The 22,992-nt window shown below is 42.2% G+C and overlaps 2 protein-coding genes across 4 annotated transcripts in view; one reads left to right on the forward strand and one right to left on the reverse strand.

The window, feature by feature from the left end:
- PRSS35 (protease, serine 35) lies at positions 1–11,375 on the reverse strand. Of its 3 annotated transcripts, none has more exons than XM_419860.7 (2): positions 11,284–11,375; positions 1–5,921 (listed from the first exon to the last, which is right to left on the reverse strand). In XM_419860.7, the coding sequence occupies exon 2, from the start codon at positions 5,904–5,906 to the stop codon at positions 4,665–4,667; it is 1,242 nt and encodes a 413-aa protein (XP_419860.1). In that variant the 5' UTR covers positions 5,907–5,921; positions 11,284–11,375; the 3' UTR covers positions 1–4,664. The 3 variants fall into 3 exon arrangements, with proteins under 3 accessions (XP_419860.1, XP_004940467.1, XP_015140203.2); XM_004940410.5 differs by having other exon boundaries at positions 10,683–11,375; XM_015284717.4 differs by having other exon boundaries at positions 10,287–11,375.
- The window catches only part of LOC101751895, a 19,254-nt gene continuing 6,951 nt past the window's right edge, over positions 10,690–22,992 (forward strand). Inside the window, exons 1-3 of the mRNA XM_046939587.1 lie at positions 10,690–10,708; positions 11,149–11,412; positions 11,781–11,871. Of these exons, the coding sequence (XP_046795543.1) occupies positions 10,690–10,708; positions 11,149–11,412; positions 11,781–11,871 (374 nt within the window). The remainder of the gene's footprint in view (positions 10,709–11,148; positions 11,413–11,780; positions 11,872–22,992) is intronic.

Below are 22,992 nucleotides of genomic sequence, written 5' to 3' on the forward strand. Positions count from 1 at the left end.
AACAGTAGAAAATATTTATTGACATAGTATGTGCATTGAATAACATCTTAATATACCAAAGATTTGCATTAGTTTTCCCAAGTGAGCCATCATTTTGTGCAGCTAAGAATTGTATAAAAACACAGGTTTTTGAAGTTTACTGTCACACTTTATGAAGTTAAGAACATCAATGAATCATACAAGCCACCTCTTGGGGTTTTTAACCTAAATGCTATGTCACACTTGGAGCAAATGATGGTGCAAGCAAAAATGAAAACCAGGGACTCAAACCTGCAGCCAAATCCTTTGAGATACTGTGCAAATTTAAGCATTCAATCTAACAATATTATTTTTTCATTTTATTCTTGAGTCCAGTAATTTGTCAATGGAAGTATCTGCAATACGCTGTGCTTTAAAGTTAGAATCAGTTGACTGAATTTCTACAAAGATACCAAACAAACTAAAGGTATTTGTAAAAAAATTATTGGCTAGACTTTGTAGGTAACAAGAATGGAACCAACAGTTCAAGTTTGACATTTCTTTCTTTTTTTCAAGAGGGAATAGCCTTTGCAGAAATCCCACCAAAACGTCAGGTTTGGAAAACTTCCCAGGGAAAAGAATTCCCATCACTTCCCACTCTGTTGGTGATGCACTGTGCTGGGAGGTTCTGACCCTTTGGGCTTTGGGTCTGTTGCTTCCCAAGAACTCTGACTTACTGTGACTTGGGGCAAGGTCTGTAGATGTGGGTTGGTAGCTGCTGCCTGTCTGTGGTCCCTGCCAGAGCCTCAGTCCTCCCAGCCCTTTCCTCAGGGCTCGAGGCTGGGAAGAAGAGCCTCAGGCTCGGTAGTGGAAGGAGTCTGTCTATGTGACTTATGATTTTTACATCTTAATCTATACTGCTATGCCTTTACCAGCTGCCTGCTCCTGCTTCCAGTCGGTCCCACTGCAACCTCACAGCCATTTCATCTGTTACTCTCCTCACTTTCTTTATTCCTTGCATACCACACCACCTCTGTCTTGAAATACCAACATCTTTTGCTCCCTCTTTCTGTAGCCATTGCTGCCTGCTGGAAGCTGGTCCCTTATCAGCAGACTGGAAGGAACGCCCCACATGCCTCTCTCTCTCTCACATGAATTATTTTCTTACTGGAGCCATATTCTGGGCTGATTCATACTCCATGCAGACTCATAAATCTGCAGAATTTGGATGGTAAGTTATAAACCTACTCCAGGGGTTTCCTTAAGCAATTTTTAAAGCATCAGACACTCTATTCATCATGTAACAGAAATAATTTTGTGTTTTCCTTTTGTAAGATAATACAAATTAAATTTTTCACATCATAGATAACCCCCTGGACTTCCATGGCACTTCTCAGAGCCCCAGACTAACCACGTGCACAATTGCCTTGCAGAACCTGGTCTGGGTGCGTTAATGGTTTGGACATGAGATGTACCCTTGGCCTGGGGAAAGCTTGTTTGTTAACTTCACAAACTGCCAGTAGCCCTTTAGAAAAAAAATGGAAATTGTCTGAATTTATGGGTTTCTTTTTGTCTGTTAGTTTGTTTTTTCCTAAAGCCAAGAACAGAGCTAAATATCAGCTGTTACGAAAAAGCATTAGTACTGAGCAAAACAAATGATGTCCACTCCAGAACTGGAAAAAGGAAAATAAATCTTTGGGAAAACGTTGTTCCCAGAAGGAACATTGTCCCAAACATTGTCCCCAGCATTGTCCCCTTCTATTCTGGGAAGCCAGCCTTGACTCCTGTGCACTACACTACTCACTAGGAACACCCTCTCCTGCATTTCTTCATAGATGGCAAGATGCCAACTAACGCAATCTGAAGGAAATCTGAAGCTCAGAAGTCCTTGTGCCACTTGTAGTGGTGGGTAACTGTAGCTCTGTGCAGTGCATTGGCCAGTGCATAAATACTTGATTTATGAACTATTCAGGAAGCAGTAACAATGCCTACACAAAACATTCCCTTCTTTATTAGGGTAAGTGGCAGATCTAAATATTGTCTGGCATTAACATTTTGTCCATTCATGTCTGCTTGGCCTGACAAGGCAGCATGTGCTTTCCAAACCCACATATTTGCATGTCTATGAACGAGCACTCAGACACAGAAGCTTGGATACAAATTGTGGTTGAGGCATCAAGAGCAGATGATTGTTAGAAGAAGACCATCTGAAAGCTGACAACATTTTTCATTCTTACCTTGTCCCCAGTTCCCAAACTAATGAAGAAATAATGTCATTTCTTTTCCTAATGAGCACATCTAAAGAATACTTCCCAAAATAAGGAATGTACTACGTTACCTTACTGTGATCGGTTTTGGACCCAGTCAAAAATGAATCCCTGGAGGCGTTCAAGACTGGGCTGGATGTTGCTCTGGGCAGCCTGGTCCAGTGGTTGGCAGCCCCGCCCACAGCAGGGAGGTTGAAACTAGATGATCTTTAAGGTCCTTTTCAACCCAGGTCATTCTATGAGGATGGAGTTGCATCAAAATCCATGGAACTGTGCTGACTTCTATTGATCAACGGTGCGGTATCTCAATTCTTACCATAACTATGGAAAAAGGCACTTAGGAAAAACATTACAGAACTGCCTAAAGAATATTATAGGCCGGCTGCATAGAGCAAGAACATTAAATACTGGATTAAGGGGATTTAAAATTAGTGAAGCCATATATCTTAATTGAGATGTTAACAACGATGACAACAATAATTAACTTTAAGATTAATTAGACATAAATTTCTAAACTTTAACAATTATTATTAGGGGTTTTTTGTTTGTTTGTTTGTTTGGGTTTTTTTGCAAACAATCACAAAAGCCTTAAAAAAAAAATAGTTTAATGTTGCCTGAAATGGCTGAAGTTGAAAGAAATATTTCCCCTTAAAGTGAGATATTTCCAATTAGTGGAATGTTGTAATAGGTAAGGTATGGAAACACGCATTAAATTTTTATGCTTTGGCAATAATATGATAAAATTGCCTGCACATTCATAGTGTCAGGTTTTATGTTTTCAATCATGTACAGAAAAAGTGAGTTATTAAAGAGGATCGTATTTCACTGAAAAATGTTAAAAGCATATTTCAAATATACCAAGAAATGAATAATATTTGAAAATCTTGTTATACTTTTTCCTTCTGCGTTGGAAGAAAAAGGATTTTGGTCCGTATAAACTTATAAAAAAATGAAAGATTGCAGTGTTGCATAATTATGAATGTAATTAAACTCAATGGATGTGATCTGAAGTACACAATATCCTTTTATGTTATTAGATTAACATAGCACCATAACAACCCTGTGCACTTCAAAATCTTGATACAAAAGAAAACAAGATTAAGGCTTGCATGGCAATCAACAGCAACCAATTTTTAGAAAGGCGATTCATGTATAAAAGCGTGTAGAAGTCAAGCTCACTTTGTGTTTTCATTAACTGTGTGGTTCAGCAAACACATTGAACCACATGATTTGATAACTACTGCTGCTACATAGCGTGATATCTCTCATAATGCACAGGGTAGTTTGTCCACCATTCAGAAAGCGGTGTAATTTAGTTGGGAGGGTTTTTTTTTAATTTAAACATAAAACTCAGGTTGAGGTGGAGTCTCAATATGACACGATTAAAACTACCCACTTTGTAAAACTAAAGGCAAGGAAATACTGCTTTCCAACTCCCTGCCTAATACCCAGAGCATTCTACCTATGAAGCTGAATTCTTATAAAGTAATTTTAAACGCCTGCAAAAATGGTTAGCACCCAATAAAGCCATCACCTGTGGCTTTGAGGTGAAGCTCTAAATGATTGTCAAACAGCCACCGCTTTGCCTAATGGGAAAGCTAAACGTCTGAAAAGAAACTAAAGCTACAGCTCTTCAAACACTAACTAGAAAATAAATCCATATGTTTAAGACTTGTCTAGCTTCTCAAAGAATATTTAAAGGCATTAAGTTACGTTTTAATGTTTCTTCTTCTTCCAAACATGGAAACTTCTGCTCATTAATTTCTCTTTGCTGTTTTTACTGAGCAATGAACAAAAACTTGTCTTTTAGGTCTGGTCATCAGCTAGAGAAATGTGGGATTTCCATGGGAGTGTTCCTCCAGCAACCAGAGCTTTCCAAAATAACAAGCTTGAACTAGATTGCTGTTTCTCAACATGGAGCTGTGGTCTTTATAAAATGCCAGAAAAAAAAAAAAAAAAGTCTTGTTCTCATGCAGTACACATACATTCTGCGCATACAGTAAAGTGATGTATATGCAACTTGCACTTGAAGAATTGAAACAGAACCCTGAGAAAAGCAAATCCATTGGAAAAATGTATGGTGTTAAATAATACCAGTTTGAGAAGTTCTAATCCTTCCCGTGGGGAAAAAAAAAAATGACAAAAAAGTGTTGCCATTTTTTTTCTGATGTGAATGATTTGAATTTATCACAATTACAAATATAAATATAACTTGGGATTTCAAGTGCAGACCTGGAGTTGATTACAATTAAAAACATTTTGTTTGACAATGCTACCCATCCCCCAACCGTTCAGAGTCACTCAAGTCACCATAACGCTATTTGTGAGCTTAGAGTTCGAAGGCATCCTGACGTGGAATGATGTTCTTTCGGTAGCCGCTGGCAGCAGATTTTCACTCTATGATATTATGGGTGCTTGGCAAGTTAGTGTCAGCTCTCTTCAGCCTTGTGCGCAATTCTCATCATTCCCGTGGATCCAGAAGCAAATCTGGGCATATTTGAGAGGAGTAATTCTTACTGCTACATTGTAATCCTGCTGTTCCCCATTGACATCCACCCACTGGTGGCCCGAAAATACAGCAATGATCTTGCGTTTCCACTTCCTCTTGTTTGGCTCCTTCAGACGAAGATAAACACCAGACCCAGTGGAGCCGGGCTCAGCATCACAGTACTGATAAAAGAGATCATTGGACTCATCAGAAATGCTACAAAATCTGTAGACCAGCTGCCCGGATCTGTCATTGTCAAATCCTGAGAAGTGGATCATACTGCCAGGCATCATTTTGATGGTTGGGCTGATTCCCAGCTCCATGTATTTCCTTTTGTGGGGTCGCTTGAGCTCAAGAACAGCATAATCGTAATCTAGGGCAACATCTCCCGAGAAACCCTTAAACCAGCCTTTTGGGATGTGGGTACTCTTCACTCTGGTCCACTGGAAGGAGGGCATGCCATCTGAGCTCCCCTGCTTCCTCCCAGATCTCCTCTGCTTTCTCCCACCGCCTCTGGACCGTCGCCTTAGTCCTGTGGCAACTTCAGGATCCTCTTGGGTCTCAGTGGCTTCTCTCCTACTTCTTTTAGCACCTTTGCGTTTCCTGCCATCACCTCTGGACTTCGTCCTCATCAGACCCACTCTCAGCCTTTTGCTGCCCTTAACATAGTCCTTGCCATCATGCAGACAGTGGGCAGCTGTGAGCACGTGCTTTGGGGAAATGAGAATGCCACTGCAGCCAGTGGAGATCTTCACAGCTGTGTTGAAAGGGAAGTTGGTCATAAACCGCTTGTCATAGATGCTGAACCTACTGTCCATTCCATATATCTGCCTCTTCTTTCTCAAAGACTTATGTGCCGTTGTGTTTCCAGCGGGATCAAGTGTCAGCCCAAGGACATTCACTTCAGTCAGGATCCGCGTGCCATTTTCAAAGATAGTCTCATAGGATAAGAGGTCCTTCAAGTCAGACAAGCTGGGCACTGGCAATTTCCTTTGACATTCAATTCCACAAACGCTATTCAGCTCCAAGTTGGGTTTTGCTTCAAATTTAGGGCTGTCAAGGGAGAAAGTTCTTTCACTCACAATCTGGGGAACCTTCTTTAAATGCCAGGTAAAATCTTGTTCAGTTCCCGTTCCATTAGCAAGACCCAGTGCAGGCATGAAAAATATGAACAGCAGTAACATGTGATCCATCTTGTCTATTTTTTTCTGAAACAAAACAGAGAAGTTTGAAAATACGCTGTTGAAATACACACAAATATCTTAGTATCCAAGAAAGCAAAACCATGCAATATTAGGACTGACATCAGTGGAATAGAATTTAACATTCTGCTTGAAATAGAATTGCCTTCAAATATTCCCTGCACTGCCTCTGATGCTCCCAACAGTCCCTAGTGAGATGAGTGTGACCAGTCAGCCAGCATCTACGCTGAGCTACCTACTAGACGGAGCTAGCTACTGGTGGACAGAGCTGAGTTTTACCTGCTTTTCCCTCAGCTGCAGCAGTAGTCTCAGTCATTCCAGCTGGTTTTATCTATACTGTAAGACTGGAATTATCTTTTAAGATTCTGCTTCTCTAGTGGTTATACTGGTTATAAGCTACTGGTGATAAGCAGAACATGGTTGAATATTACTGACGTATTTAAAAGTCATCCAGAGGTTGGCATGCAGACAGAGATAAATAGACAGACTGTACCCATGAGATTAATTCCCTTAGGAAGCCAGACCAATTACAGTCTTTGATGTAATGGCCAAAAATGGTTCTGCCATACTCATCCAGCTAAGATCTGTGAAACTGCATGCTATGGAAAATAGCATTTTTTTTAATTGCCTTCCCAATGAACCTACTTAGAATGACCTCTTTGCCAAAGTTCATATTTTCTGGAAGTGCCAGAAGGAACAATTTTGGCATCTACAGAAGGCAGCCAGTGCCATTTTAGACACCTTCCATTGCTGCTACTCTGAGAAGCAGGGCTGTCCTGCATCTCCTGAGTTGCATCTCCTGTATGCTGGGGCCACCAAATCCTCCTTTGTTTCCTTTGTGTAGGCATCTCAATCACAGAATTCCAAAATCCATGGTTGGAAGGGCAGAAAGGTGATAGAAGAAGATGGTTAGCCAACAGGAGACTCCTGGTTATGAGTACACACAGCTATGGTACACACAGGAATGCCCAGCCAAGTAGGAGGGTCAAGTTGGCTGACTCATGACATGCCTTTTCTCTACTGGATCCCACAAAGACTGCAGAAACTGTGCAGTCTGTGTCATATGGTCACACGGGGAAAACCCCACCTAGCTGTGGTGATACACCACACAAAGAGCTAATACTTCAATTCTGAAAGACAAGAAACTGTATTATTCTCATCAGTAGCTGGGAAACATGCAGAAAGAATGTAAGATTGTTAGAAGTCTGTGGCAGAGCCAGAAACTGAACCCAGAACTCTTGATTCTGAGCTCAAAACATTACTGAAAAGACCATTTTTCTCCCTTGGCAGCAGTGATGTCAGTGGCATTAACCAACTACTGACCAGTGCCATTGCGAACGCTGCACTCCATTCTCATATCCTTTATTCCAATTACAGAGAAACCTCAGCAGTGTATGAAGAAAGAGCCTATGATTAAACTTTAAAAGCCAAGCAATTCAAGGGTATGTATGTGGTTAAGCTTTCTGGTTTACATTATAATGGCAGTGTAAATCAGGGCAAAGACAACCGCTTTCATTTTCCCGAGCTTTGTTTAGAATAACACAAGTAAAACCATACAGTGAAATAACCTGGTTACAGGCTAGCTAAATATATAGCATGAAAAAGAAAGGAGCATGTGTGTAACAAGGGGAAAAAAAAAAAAAGTGTTAGTGTCACTTTAAGAGAGATGCAACGGAACAACAACTCCTAAAATTTTAGGCATCTACAGCATATTGACACAGCACGTGGCTGTAAGAGGCAACAGCTATCACTTTTTATCTGACTAAACACTATGGCTCAAACACTGCTTGTTGATTCTGACACCAAATTCAGAGTGCAATGGTAACATAATTTTTAATGCTTTTCACCTCAGCCCTCACGGAATGCTGACTTTGAGCTGGGGTTTATTTACCTGGATATACTTAAAACACATTTTGCAATACTGTATATATGTTTACCCAGGCTTTAAAGCAGCTAACTAAGGTTTTGGAGATGTATGGACTCTTCCAAGACATCTGGAGATTAGAGTGATTCACAGGCCTAAGCTCTGGGGTGTATGTAGTCATACTGAAAAATATTTGAAGATTCTGAAAGCCCAGCAGAGTCATTCCAGTAGCAAAACAGTGCAGGGAGACACCACTTGGCCGTACCAATGTAGGTCACTGGTATAGCAGAATTGCACATATTTAAACATTAATGTTTATCTACAGCATTACTTTCAAGCCACGTATGTCCCTCCTTTCTCACACTCTCTCAGCTTATAGCCACTTGCATCTCATGGACTTTAAGGTAGAGGCAGTTTCTGTAGTCTGAGTAAAGCTCTGTGGATTTCTCTATCATAAGTCACCCAGTCTTTCCTTGAACCCCACAAAATCTTATACCCACAGAGCTCTGTATCAGAGTGTTCCACTGCTTAACTACATGTTGTATGAGAAAGCATCTCCTTTTCCTCATCTTAAGCTGACCATAGACGAGCATGATTTGATGATAAATCACATTATACTAGTGTGAAAAAGCTGGCTTAGTTTGCTGTGTCCTAATACAGCTTTTGAAAAGAAACAAGGTATTAAGAAATCAATTTCTTCCATCAGGCTTCAGAAGAGCCTTTCTTTGGCTTCTTTCAGGCCTTTTCAGCTGAACCCATAAGGAACTTTGCTTTGCATGGAGGCATTCTGCAAGCAAATGGGTGGAGTGCTGTGCCTCTCTTTAGCCACTCTTTAAAAAGAAGGAGGAAAAAAAACCCAAACACACAACCCCGAGCCTCCTGTTTGAAACACTATACTCAAGTGCTCGCTAGCTACAAAGAGTCTTGGAAGCCAAGGTTTCCATCAATTATAATGAACTACTTGTTGCTTGTGATGAACCGACTGGACAACTCCACTTCAGTAGAACTGGAGGAAGTCCAAGCCAAGAAGCTTGATGAAAATGGTAATTCTCATCGTTGTCACTCACAGCCAAGTACTCAGGATCTGTTTACTAAACTGAACTCTACTGCTTAAGCAAGGCCAGCACCAAGCACAGGCAAAGTGAGCAGCTATGGCCCAGTACAGGCTGCTGGCATGAGGGAACACAGGGATTTCTCTTACCAGACAGTGGGGGTGGAAACACATTGATGGTTGCAAAGACACTATTCTAGAGTGAGAGAAGGGGAGAGAGAACACATGCTCCAAAATGAGGAGGAAGGTCTCAGAGAAGGCTACATGATGGAAGGGAAAAAAGATCCTCAAAATATTACTGATGCTTTGCACCACAGTGTTCTTTGCTCTTCTTCCAAACCCAGAGCTCTGCCATCTCCTTTACTTTGCTCCTTCCTCATACACATTTTGGGATGGCTTACAGTAATTAGAAGCCTTTGGTCAGCTCTGCCTTCATGGCAGGATGAACTGCTTCAGAGAAGACAGAAGAAAACAAACTAGGAAGTAATAGAGTGTTCTGATCCTCTGAATATATCAAATTTCTCCCTCTGGTTTCCAAGCCCAGCAGATAACTGCAAGGAGTCCATTCAGTGGAATTCCAGCACACATATGTACATATAAAAGCATTTTCAGCTCTTCTCCAACATCGAACCTTTCTGTAAATCACAAAGCATACCCATGCCCTACCTTTTTAGGATATCCTTTAAGCATCTTGTCAGCAAGGCCTATCTTACACTAGCAGAATATAGTCCAAAATGCTTCTCTTTAGGCAACCAGAGACAGAATTTGCCTTTTAGAGTAGCTCAGACACAAGAAAAGTGCCCAGCTGCCTCCCAATGCAGGCAGAGCAGATCCTCAGAGTAGCCTGAGGAGCCCAAGCAGCCTGAGCCATCTTATAGTAGGAAAATCAGCTCATGCCTGAATTTACACGCAGATTTCAGGCCATAAAATAGAAGAAGCTGCAACACTAACCAGCTCCTTAAATGCTTTTGGCCTTACTCTTGAAATGCTCTTGGAACTGACAGTCCTCCTTTGACACAGCAAAAGAGAAAGCAGATTTTGGAAATCCCTGGAAGGAAGCATCACCCTAACCCTGCCCACCGCTGCCCTCTCCCCTCCTATGGACGTGCTTGCTCTATAGAGCACTGCACTGATTTCATCCTCCACTCCGACTTATGGAAAAACAACCAACCAACCAACCCACATAACAACCACGCAGCGACTCCTGTTTTGTTTTTTGTTTTTTATAAGACTCAAGCTGCCTCAGTGGCAATAAGAAGAACGAAATTGGCAAGGATTTTGGAAAGCTCACGTGGACTTAGGAAATGAGACCAAAAAAAAGGTGGGGGGAGGGAAAAAAAGGAAAAAATAAAAAAAAAGAAAAAGAAAAAGAGGAGAAAAGGAATGAAAGAAAAAAAAGAAAGAAAGAAAGAAAAAAAAGGAAAAAAAAAAAAGCAGTGAAGGAACGGGCTTTCACCTCGGGCCCGGATTTTCCGTCTCCCGGGCGGCAGGAGGACCGCTGGGTGGCGCTCCCGGACAGCGACACGGCTCGGAGCGCACGGGCACAGCACGGCACGGCCCGGATCGGGTCAGGGGGACTCGGCTCCGCTCGAGGGCAAGCGGAGGAGGACGAGCGCTTCGCAGCTTCAGCCCAGTCGGCTCTCCCCTCGCCGGGAAGCTCTCCCAGCCGGGCTCGCAGCCGGCAGCCCCGCTCTCCTCCCCTCCGAGACTTGGGGAGGTAGTCGGGAGGGGCTCCTCGGCCCCTCTGTGGCTGCCGGGGTGCGGACGGCATCCGCAGCGGGAGGGGAGCCGGGGGAGGTCGGCGACTGCGTTCGTGTCTTTGCTTTTCATTGCCCGCGCCCCTTCTGCTCACCGTTCCGATGCACTCATCACGCAGAAGTGTGGTGCTTTCCTGGAGGAGTGGGAGGAAGGCTCTAAAGCTCTTTGGCCACCCTCTGTCCCGCTTTCGGGTGTGACCACGGGGCTCTCTGCTTTCTGCGCGCTACCCGAAGGAGCTCCCTTCTCTCACAGTCCGCAAACTAAATACTTGGCACAGCTTTCCCCGATTCCGAGATAAAGCTGTTTCTAGCAGTGACGAATCTGGATAAAATTAGTGTCAGTTCCAAAAGGAGGGCAGGAATGGTAGCACAAACACAGCGGGGGTGAATCGGAACTCAAGGAGAGGCTGTTTCGAAGCGCAGAGAGGCTCCGGAGCTGCGCGGAGACGAAACCCTTGAAAGCGTAAAGCAATGAACGTGCCCCCCTCCGCTGTCCGCGGAGCCGCCTGTGCTTAAAAAGGGGATCAAAGATCCGCGTCACTTTTCGGTCCTATCAAAAAGAAACCCAGCGGGACGGCACGGTTACGCAGAAGCGAAGGCACCGACCCCTCCGTCTCGCTTCACAGCGGGCCCGAGGCCACCTGCGCGCCGTGCTGCCTCGGCTGCGGAGCCCCCCGAGTCCGTCCCTGCGTGTACCTGGCAGCGCCGAGCCCCGGCCGGGGGGCAGCGGCCACATCCACGCCGCGCCGGTGTCCCCGCTCCGCCGCCGCCGAGCACCCGCCGCTACTGAGCACGGGGCGGGGGGGAGCCGCCGGGTCTTCCCAGGTGGGGGAGGGGATGGAAAAAAAGAGAGAGAGTAAAAAAAAAAAAAGACAAGGGAGGAGGGAGGGGGAGGGCCGAGGGGAGCCGAGGCAGAGCCCCTCGGATGGGATGGGATATGGGATGGGATGAAGGGACGGGGCTCTGCCTGCGGGGCGGGGAGTGCATCGCCGCGGGGAGCCGGGGTGACCCGCGCAGAGCTGGGGCGGGAGCGGCTGCTGGGAGAGTAGGGGAAGGCGGGGACGGGAAGGGGGGGCGGCGAGGCCTCGAGCCGGAGGGTGCCCTCGCCTGGGGAGGTTCACGCCGCCCGGGCCGCGCTCCTCAGGGCCTGGGAGGCTGGAGAGAAACGTCCCCCTCCTTTTCTTCCTTCTCAGAATCACAGAGTCGCAGGGGTTGGAAGGGACCTCAAGAGATCATCGAGTCCAGCCTCCCTGCTAATCAGATACCCTACAATAGTTCACACAGGTAGGCATCCAGACATGTCTTGAACGTCTCCGAGGAAGGAGACTCCACAACCTCTCTGGGCAACCTGTTTCAGTGCTCCATCACCCTTACTGTAGAGTTCTTCCATATGGGACTTCCTATGTACAGATTTTAGGCTATTACTCCTTGTCCTATCGTTGTGCACCACCGAGAGAACCTGGCTTCATCCATTTGCCTCCAACTTCTCTTCATGTATTTGTAAACATTAATCAGATCCCCCTCAGTCTTCTTTTCCCCAGGCTGAACAGAGCCAGATCCCTTTCCTTCTAGCCTCTCTTTCTGTCTTCCCCTGCCCCGGAGCAGAGAGCTTCCAGAACCTTGCTGGTTGTAGCCTTGTGTGGAGATGGGGCTCTGGAGCTTTGGTGCCCCTTCCCTCATCACTCCCTTTGAGACCTTGGGCTGCGGTTTTCTGCTCCATAGGTCCTGTCCCAGTATAGGCACAGCGTGGGCCTTCTGAAGGGACCAGGAGACCCAGCTGGCATCCACAGCCCTCTACCCTACAAGTACTCCTGAAGTACTCTGGTGCTATGTAGATGTGCCACAAGAAGAAACTCATTTATTAAGGACTTCTGCAAGTGCTTGACTAGAGTCATTTCAATGAGCTCATCTGCTGAAAACAGCTCTCGCTAGATGATGGCCTGCTTGGTTTGCCAAAACCAGCAGGAAACGTGTGGCATTGCTAGAGATGAAATTGAGATCTCCGGAGTGCTATTTTATGTCTCAAGGATAAGAATATCTTTCCTTTCAAAGACTTTAGTTTTGAAATTTAGTGGAACCATTAGATGAATAGGATGGAAATAAACTATTGGCCATTCTTCATAATGTTCATTTTCTTGCAGTTCTGCTTGTGTTGCTGTTTGCGTGTACAACTTCAAACCAAAGTGTAACGAGAAACTGAGCTGAAGAATTCCTTGACAATTTACTTGACAAGGAGAGATAGAAATCCACGTTATGAGGCAGTTATGTTTTGCAAGGAATTTCTTGTGCTTTCACACTGGGTCAGGCCAAAACTTTTTTAGACCAAAAGCCTATGAAAGAGTATTAGTGCAGGGCAAGATCATGTGGTATTCCTCTTGAGAACATTCTCTGCCACCAATATTTCAGGCTCAGAGGTTTTCTGAGGAATATGTCGTTTCTATGCACATCTACTTTTCCTTAAATCTATGTAGACCTTTAGTGTCCACAACCAGCTGTTGTGGCTAGTTCCACAGGTCAGCCAAACCTTATGCCAAAACCTATCTCTGTGTATTGTTAACCTTGCTACTCCTAGCTCGCTTGCACTCACTTAGAGACACCCTTCACATGCCACATCTAAATGTACAGGTCTCTATCATGGACCCTGTAGCCATTCTCTCACCCTGAAGGAGTCTAGCTAAGTTAGCCATGTATTATGTGAAAATAACTCATTTTTCCATCCTACTGCTGATGCACATGGACTAGAGCATCATCTGAAGGCTGATGGGGGCAAACACTTCTTGGTAGGAGCAAGTACAAAACAAGGAGCAATGGCCACGTGCATTGGTAAGCTGCATTAACAACTGCAGCCTGGGAGGTTCAGCTTGGACATCAGAACCAAATCAAGAAAAGGGTCACAGGATCATAGGATCCTTAGAGTTGGAAGGAACCTTTAAAGTTCATTTAGTCCAACTCCTCTGCAGTGAACAGGGACATGCAACGATAGATCAGGTCGCCCAAGGCCTGATCCAGTCTCGCCTTTAAAGTCTCCAGGGGTGGGGCATCAACCACACCTCTGGGCAGCCCAGAGTCATGCAGCATTGGCATAAGCTGTTCAGAGAGATTGTGGAATCACTGTCCTTTGTGGTTTTCAGTCCTCAGCTAGACAGTCAAAGCCCTGATCCAGAGCTGGCAGTAGTCCTCTGTCAAGTGGCAGCCTGGTCAGGGTGACCTGCAGAGGTCCCTCTCAACCAATATTTCTATGATTCTTTACCTCAAGATGCAGGCAAAATAGGATTTCTGTGGCAGCACAAAGGTGTTCTCTGTTCTGTCCTCTGTTGATTTCCCAGCACCTCCTAGTTTTGTGTTGGTTTATTTTGACAGATATTGAGCACTATGCTGATGTTCCCAGGGAACCGCTTTCAAAACTCCAACACTCCCCCAAGAAACACTGACCGGATGACCTGCATTTTCATTTGTGAAGTAAGGGCCACTTTTCCCCATGCGCACCACTTCATATTCATCTACGTGGAACTCCGTCCACCATTCTATTGCTCGGTTATTCCCTTTCACAAACCTTCCTGCAGTTCTTCGCGTTGTCTTTATTAACCTTTATGATTTGGAAGCCTCACCTGACTGTGTGGTCCAACCATTCATCCCTTTTCCAGATCATTGATGAACATGCAGAATAGTGCAGGGTACAACAGGTTGTTACTGCTACAATGTCACCTCTACAAAAATTTGATACTTAGTACCATATTCTATCTCTTATTTTACAGAAAATTAGGCTAACAGAGGTTTGTACTGTTAAGTGAACTCAGGGTAATGGGACCAACATGCTCGTGCTGTATCACCCCACTCTCTCCTGCTTTCTCAATCTGCTGTAGCTTAGTTCATGCTTTTTTGGTTTTCTTTTTAACTTGAAACATTGGCTAATAGGAACAGATCTTGTGCCTGATTTCACATTTCTGCCTCATCTCAGGTGATGCTCATGAGAAGTTGTCAAGATAAATGAAAAGTCTAAAAATTGTTTGGGAAAAAATTAACTATTTTAATAAGCATAACCTGTATATATGTTTTCTATTTTTCTTCTTTGTTTTTAACCAGGTTCTTGAATACTGTTTCATTATGAATATTTTCTTTCTTGAAATAGTAAGATTACACAGTGTGGATAATTCTTAGTGCAAATTTAAAGATTTTGGAGGGAGAGAAAAAGTAATTATTGCATTAAAAAATACCACAAAATAACTAAACATTATAAAAAGACATCAAGAATATGTATTTCATAGTAATGGTTTTTTAGAAGCATGCTGTATAATATACATGGTAGGGCTGTACAAATATAATTGTTGGGAAAGTTCCAGCACGCTAATTTTATCCTTCAGGAGTAATTTTACCTCATTAGAAGATTAGTGAGCCCTCATGGTATTTCTACATGTCCCAAAAATAAGTTTGACATCATATACCAACTTGGAACTGAGCTTTGAAAGACTGATGCCTAAGAAAAAAGAGAAAGGGAAAATGAAAATCAAGTAAGTACTAGCATCAACAATCTACTGTTTTCTATTGAAGTTCTTCCCCGTGGATCTATGGAGAAAGTAGAGCAGGTTTTTACAATCGGATTTGAATTCCCTCACAGAACTGTAATTAGCTAGAAGTAGATAATTCACAAAATGAGCTACAAAATGTTTCTAAATAAGATTCTCTTGGATATATATATTTTTTTTTACTGTGTGGAAATCTGAGATAGGAGCCTCAGCTTTCCATGTGGGCAACACACACAGGCTGTGGACGCACCGGCTGAACAACCTCTCCCGGAATGCAGTCTGGCCTTACAAGGCTGGACAAATGCATTCTGCTCCCAGGCAGGTTTTGCACACGTACAAGTAGTTTTGGATCATAGCAAGAAAATACCTTGTCCACAATCTCAGGATTTTACTCCATGTAGTGCATTACGTCTCAATAGAAACATAAGCCTACCTACAAAGTACTCTTTTGCATAAATGCTGTGGGGAGAGAAAACATAGATGCACCTCAGGAAAACAAAACAAAAAGCTGATAGATGTCAAAAAAGAATACAAATTACCTGTAACCGAATTAAAAATTCAATGAACAGTTCCTTGCCATATTCAATGTGCAGAGAGTAAGTCAGCGTTACTCTCTTCCTTTCATTCTGTCCCCCCAGTGCTCATGTGTAGATGTATACCTCTTTCCAAAACAAGGGACTACTTGGGTAGTGCAGGTAAGCCCATTTCCTTCTCCCTTTAATTCTCAAGCTCACCTCAGTACTCTTCCGGTTCAGCAGATAGCATATATTTCACTTCCTTTTTACTTTCCCTGTCCCAAGAAGACTAATTTTTATGAGCTTTAACACTTTTGCAGTCCCCAAACATTACACTCGCGATATCTCATTGGCTCATGATGAATGGTTGTGAGATAATTCCTACTGCTTTCAGAACAAAGGGATGTGAAATACAATAGATCTTTCTTACTGGATCAAGAATGGTCTCCATGGCAGTGCCTCTTCTGTGGCAGCTTGTTGCCACAGAAGCCCTTTTGTTATGTGGACCAGTTGGGCTTGGTTATTGTGCTGCTCAGAGGTTCCTGTGACACAGTGCTGACCGGTTAGACTGAGACGTTGAATGAAACAGACCTCTGTTAGAGACCCTGACACTGAGGACTTGGAAAATAGGCAAGAACTGCAATAAATCACATCATCTTTTAAGAGTACACACAGTGAGGATAAAGAAGCATCTCTCACTCAGGAAGATTCTGCGTAGACTGATGGACCATCACAGTGCAGCCTGTGAGGCAGTTCTAAATTTAAATTGGGTATAGGAGTACAAGGAAGTATGGTGCCAGAACAAGGACATTAGCAATGAATGCAATGTCACCAACAGGAGAACTTACAGGTAAAAAGAGAAATAGGATGGATGTGGACATAGGGCATCTGTTTGAGACTTGATTTTCACCATGTGAGTCTATGAAGTAAGAGATCAGGAGAAAAAAAAAAAAAAGAACAAGAAAAAATAACCCTACCATTTTGAGGTAGTACAAACAGAAAAAAATCCCATGTCTGAGTTAAAACTATGTCAAGCTTGTGGTCAAATCAAGAGAGTGCTTTCTTCAGAGAAGTAGAAAGGAGAAACAAATGTAGAAATGTAAAAGCATATGACCCACAGGAAGGAGACTGTGAGTTAAAAGCCCAGCCCCCAAGGGCTAAGTCCTGCCTTCCCTGGTTTTCACTCCTCCCGTATCTGCAGCTAAAGAGGAAACAGTACAAACTTGTTGCTCTGAGATTCGTATAGTTAGTGGAAGAGCAGAGTTGGCTGTTCAGTCATCAATGCTAAAAGAGCAATGCTTGAAGTTCTTACCTGATAAGAATCATGGAGATTAAATACATATATAGAGTGATCACTTTCCTTGCTGAAAATTTCCACAAGGAGAGGTGTTTCTGGAGAACTGTCAGATGGCAAATACTGTATTCACCCAACATGTTGGCAAGTTGCCGGTAGGTACAATTAGGGGGTGAAGAATTCTGAAAACAAACCAAAGAAAAAAACAAACAAGTATTTTTGTGAGCATACTGCTTTGAAGCAAATGGCTTCCTCCAGCTGACATTCCCACTGCACTGGAAAATACACTGAACTGTAGATGGTAAATGGTGTACAGTGATATCCATAAATGATGTTTTGATGTGAGGAGAAAAGAAGTGAACGTCCAGAGTTTGAGAAGCTCTGGAAAAACACCTGACTTTGCCTGGCTAAAGCTGAATATTCATTCCCTCCCCAGGCCACTAGATTACTATAATGGAAACAGCGTATTGCAGAGGAAAATTAATAGAGTAACGGTGACATGTTAGATAAAGTAAGATTCTTAGCTACCATCAGCACAGTTGACACAACTGATTAGAAAGGGATTCTAAGGAAATTAAAACTACTGAGGGACTCTGTGCCTAGTATCAGTATTTAAACTGGAAGAGAGTCACTGGGAGTGAGACACATCTTAAAAGTTTGAGAACTCATAAGAATTAACAGAAACATGTTACCTGAGAAAATTTGACATTTGGCATAAAACTGAGTGACTGTGGTAGTGAAGCACTCTTCTTCTGGAAGCCCAGTCAAATTAGGAAAAAGAGCATTAACGGAAGTTACGTTTTGAAGAGCTCCAAAAGAGAGAACAAACAAACAAACAAAAGAGATGTTGGCCATAATCCTTTGGTAATAAGAAATATAGCCTTCACTTACGTGAGGCTACTGTTGACTGAAGGTGACCATAAACCATTTACTGCTATCACAGAGATGCCCAGGAGAGTATGGGATTAATTTTTCAGCTACCACTGCATGATTTATACACTGAATAAAAACATGAGGGAAAAAAAACAAAAAACAAAAAACAAAAAACGAAAAAACATGCCTTAAGGAATCATTTATTTAATCACATTCCAGAACAGCATTGAATCAAAAGGCAAATCTGACTGTTTACTCTTGGTAAGTCATACGTATGAAGAAAGAGTTGAAGAAAACCTGGTGATGCCATTTTCAAATTCCATTCACAACCCTAAAATAGCTGGATGTTTCTGCTAAAATTGTTAACAGCCTAATAGCTAATAGTATTGAATTTTATAGGGTTTCATTTTAGACTTTAAGCTAAACATTCAACTGAAATGAGCGTAGTCATTTTATACCTCTCAGAGCCATAATTACTATCTTCTGCCTAGGAAAACAACACTGGAGTAATTGCCAAAATCCATGGTGAACACAGCATCACGTTTGCCAAGAATGCCTCTTTGCTGTCCAGAGCGTGTTAAACGAACATTATCTTTGGGTCTCTGCAGCTGGCAGGAGAAAACGAGGGCCAAACAACATCCAGGACATATTTTTAGTGCTTCCATTTTCTGCTTCACATCCCACATAGATCTCTCTTGTGTTGTCTGTTCATATATTCTCACTCACCTCTGCTGAGCTGGTCAGGACACAGACTATTAACTGAGGGGAAGCACAGCTGCAGATAACGTAATGGGGAATCTTTTCTGGGGGTGTTACTGAAGTACGTAAATGCTCATTACTATCCTTTGTGGCTCTAAAATCTCTGCATATTTCTAATAGTTTTAATGTTGTCTGTAGGCTTTCAGCTTGCAGCTGGAATCATTTCCACATGCCAACAGCCCAGTGAAAAAAGGGGAAGGAAGGCAGAAAGGCTTTGCCCTGAGCAGAGTCCCCTTTGCACTTTCTCAGTGTCAACTTCTGCAGCAGTATTTGCACAGAATCCCACTTCCTGTCAGTCACTGTGACCTTGCTATTGCTCTAAGGATTTCCAGAGGTCCAATGTCATTCCTGAGAGGTTACAGGCAGAAGTGTCCTCAAAGACAACCCATGGTAAATATGAATAGATATTGAGGGATAGCTTAGCATATATTCTAGGTGGTTTTTTTTTGTTTTTTTTTTTAAAGCCTGACCTAAAGTTCAGATTTTTCTTAGTCAAGAGGTGTTTTCAGACTGTCCTGCAACTCATCCTCTTTCACTGCCACTTGTTACCCTTCCATGCTCAGGCAAGGTGCATCCTTACGCAGTCATGGGAACTGACTGGTGCCCCTCTCAGAGCAGTAGCACCGCGACTGAGGAAAGTCAGAAGAGACAAACTACAGCATGTATTTTTTCCCCTGTAGCAGGCTAAGAATTAGCAAAATATGTTAATGAACCTGAAAAGAAAGTAGAAATTAGAAAATATGTTATTGTTGCCTTTTTCAGAAGTTGTTTGAGAAAACATAAATAAGGGGGTGTTTTAGAAAAACAGGAGCTGTTAATCATGGTATGAGCTGAACTTAGAATATTCTGCCTCTGTTGATTTCTGCCTCAAAACTGTCTACCATGTTGTCAAGTTATAATGCAGTAAAAGCAGAGCAGAGTGTATTGCTAATGATAGCTGTAAGTTGTTTATATCAGACTAATGCTTTCAGAGGCATTGTCTATACCACACCAGATCAACAGTAGCATGTTGGTTTCCTTTTCATCCCAGCAGACCTACAATTTTCATTTCAAATGACTTTGTGAATTAAACATACTACAGAACCCATCGTTGGTGGCATCTTCCATAGCCCTACAGATTATTTCGTACCAATGTGATATTCTTCTTTGATTTACTTGCTAGAGCGGCTGGTAGGGTATGAGAGACAAACCAAAAGCTCAAATGAGATGGTAGAAGGACTTTTTTCACTTCACAAGCCTTTGTATCTTGTCTCAAGAGACAAAAATTTGAAGATTTAATATCCACATAGACTCTCTTCCTTTACTCATTAAAATTTTTGCTTCAGATTATCTCTCCAGCCCAGAGTCTCCCTGAATTCTTTAACCGTAATAAAGCAAAACACATGCAAGAAGATTGACTTAGAATGAATTTAATGCAAGTTATAATAAATGGAAAATTATATCCCCAAATTGTAATGGAAAACTGATACTCATCTGCAGATTTATCGCTCATCTACATATTTCTCCTTGGCCAAGATTTTTAAACTAACAATGCACATGAGTTAGTTACCAAATCCTCATTAGCAGTATGCATAGCCAAAACTGCCTGAGATGGGGTTTGTTCTGTCTCTTGTGTTTGCACGGACCTCACCTCGTTTTCAGCAGAAGCCAATATTGTGATACATTATTAACAGAAACTGTAAAACTTTTAACTGGATAATTCTCTATTGTGGCAAGAATAAGCTACAAGCCTGCAGCTGTTACTTGTGCTTCCCCGTTTCACTTTCATGAAGATGCTGAGTATTGTTATGGTACTGACTCCTCTCTCTCAAGATCATCCAGTATCTTCCAGTCATTAAATGTCTGAGCAAGAACTATCCTCCCTCATCTGCTCCTGGTGCTGGCTCTCACCTCCTCATTCCACTTTGAAAGAAGCATCTCTGTTACTTCATGATACCCTTTCAAATCCTTCCATAGAGCTCTCCCTTTCTGTCCTGCTTATAGGATACTCACCACACTTAGGCTACCAATGGGCTGCAGTCAAGCATGTTGTCTGTTATCATATTGTTCTCTCTCTGTAGTACCCTTTCTGCCTATATTCCCCTAAAGGTATGTATCAGCAGACAACTGTGGAATCCCAGTTTAGGATGGAGATACTTTAAACAATAACAGCATAAGTAAAAAAAAAATAATTTTTGCAGCAGGAGATGAACTACAGATATGTACATACCTTACTCTAGTTGCCACAGCGCTGAATAGTGGAGAGATTTAAATATGTAGAGCTACTTTTTTTCTGCCAGTATCTGTTCTGTTTTAATCATAATTACTGAGAGCACACTGCTGCAGCAACAGCTCTGCATTTCCACTTGAACATCTCAATTTTAGTAGTTCACAAACTGCATGTAAAAAATATCCTCTGTTAAAAATTGGCACTAAATCTACAGCCTATGAGCAGCTCCTATTTAGTTCAGGAATTTTATCTAAGAACACAAAAGATACAATTGCTGTTCCAGAAAACATTCTTTCATTTTATCATGTTCAGAACTGACTTTGATGACATTGCTCTGTATTTCAATTATCTAAAATATGAACTTTTAGAAATATAATCCATTCACTGTTATCAGCTTTGTACTTCCTTGTCCTTTGATAGTGCTGAGTAGCAGTAGGAACCCACTGGCTGCAGTCCCATGGATTGAAGGAAGAAATTCAGAATGCCAAAAAGCATATGGAAATGCCCATTCCTTTGACTTACTTTGGCAGCTACATGCTGAAGACTATATGCCTAATTTACACGCACAATACAGAAGAAAACGGCTTTTGCCTTCCAAGTTAAATAAGCGCCTAGCCAGGAAAAAGGCTTCCCAGTCACTGACAACAGAATAAACAAAAGGGAGTCCTCCCTGACATTGTAAAACTCTTCCAGAGAGTGAGGTTTCCATGTTTGTTTATAATTCCTCCTTCCAGTTTGTTTCCTTCGTTCTCCCTTGTGGGAGGGTCTTACAATCTGTAGGTTTTACTCTTGCCTGTGCTGGGCCATACGACCCTTGCAATGGTGGAGTGAAGCTAGAGAGGCCTTTAGGGACTCAGGCAATCCTTCTGCACCTTTCCTGCCAGATCTGTCAAGCCACAGGGCAGGAGATAGAAAGCAAAAGCCCAGGCTGGTTGGTTTGACTTGCATTTAGCACATGATCAAAGACTGTCTGATGTCAAATTTTCCCACAGCTGGATACGTTTGACCTAGGACTCATGTGTTCACCTCGCTACATGGAACTTGCTGAAAATATGACTGGGCTTGTGGCAGCTAGCAATATTTAGAAAGGGGACATAGACTCTGTAACATCATGAATGTAATATCCGATGAAGTTTGTTCAGCAGTTTATTAGAATTTCCCAAGCTGTGTGGTTACACAGACCTCGACCAAAATAACCTCTGTCCACATACTGGCATAACTGTACATATAAATGGAGCAATACACACGATGCACATGTGCATTTGCTGAGAAGAAATAATGCAGGCATGTCCTTTCTGCAATATTGCTAAATGGTCAAGTTAATTAATTCATTTGATTAACTTGAGTATCCCGTGACACAAAAGTGCACTACGGGCTCCACATGAGTGATATGAGACTAAAGAAGCAAATGTAATGGATCAAATTTCAAGACAAAATTCACTACAGCCCTCTCATTATTTTCAAATGATGTGTACAAGCAGAGCCCACCAAAATGCAGTTATGTGTGCAAACTGAATGGGGGACACACCAACCTCTGCACAGGAACATTCCCCTAGGGGAATGTTGCTCATCCAGACTATTCACTGGGCTACAGAAAGCCAAGATTTTTAAGCAACAGTTAGCAATTTGATAGTTTATGAATATGAGTCCAAGGTTAAAATTGCAGAAAATGAAGTCCAAAGGGAATGAGAAAAAAAAAAAAAAGAGCATACACAGTGTCTGAATTTTCCACATGTACATTAGCACAGCCATACTTTCTGCTGAAATGCAGATTGCATTCCTGCTTAGTAGTGCTATTATCTTAACTCTAAAATATTCAATTAATATTCTCACATACAGGATTCATTATAAAAATACAATGGTATTCCCAGGGTATGGTCCTGACTTCACTAATCTTTTTTCTTCTTTTACTTGCCAGAAAACATAGGAAACACCAAATTCAGTTCAATTGACTGATCTCTTTCTAGTAAAACATATAAAATTGCAATTGTTTGGTCTCAGTTTAGTAATTCCTGAATGGGTCTTTTTGATATGACTCCAAGAAAAATGTCTTACTTCACAAGATGTTCCTATTTTGCTTCAATGAGATATTTGTTTCAACTTCTAATATATAATTGCAAAAAATAGATAGAATGAATTAATTACTTTCATTAATCAATAAAATAGTGAAATACTATTGAATAAAGGTTTTAATGCATAAAGTTGGCCAAACATTTTTAAAACATTAACATT

This window comes from Gallus gallus, chromosome 3 (genome assembly GCF_016699485.2).
Source record: "Gallus gallus isolate bGalGal1 chromosome 3, bGalGal1.mat.broiler.GRCg7b, whole genome shotgun sequence".
Classification (NCBI taxonomy): domain Eukaryota; kingdom Metazoa; phylum Chordata; class Aves; order Galliformes; family Phasianidae; genus Gallus; species Gallus gallus.

Coding starts and splice junctions, on each gene's coding strand:
- PRSS35 (XM_015284717.4), bottom strand. CDS start 10,601: ATGCCGTCCGCACCCCGGCAGCCACAGAGGGGCCGAGGAGCCCCTCCC. Junction 5,922..10,286: donor ACGGAAAATCCGGGCCCGAG/GTGAAAGCCCGT, acceptor GTTTTGTTTCAG/AAAAAAATAGACAAGATGGA.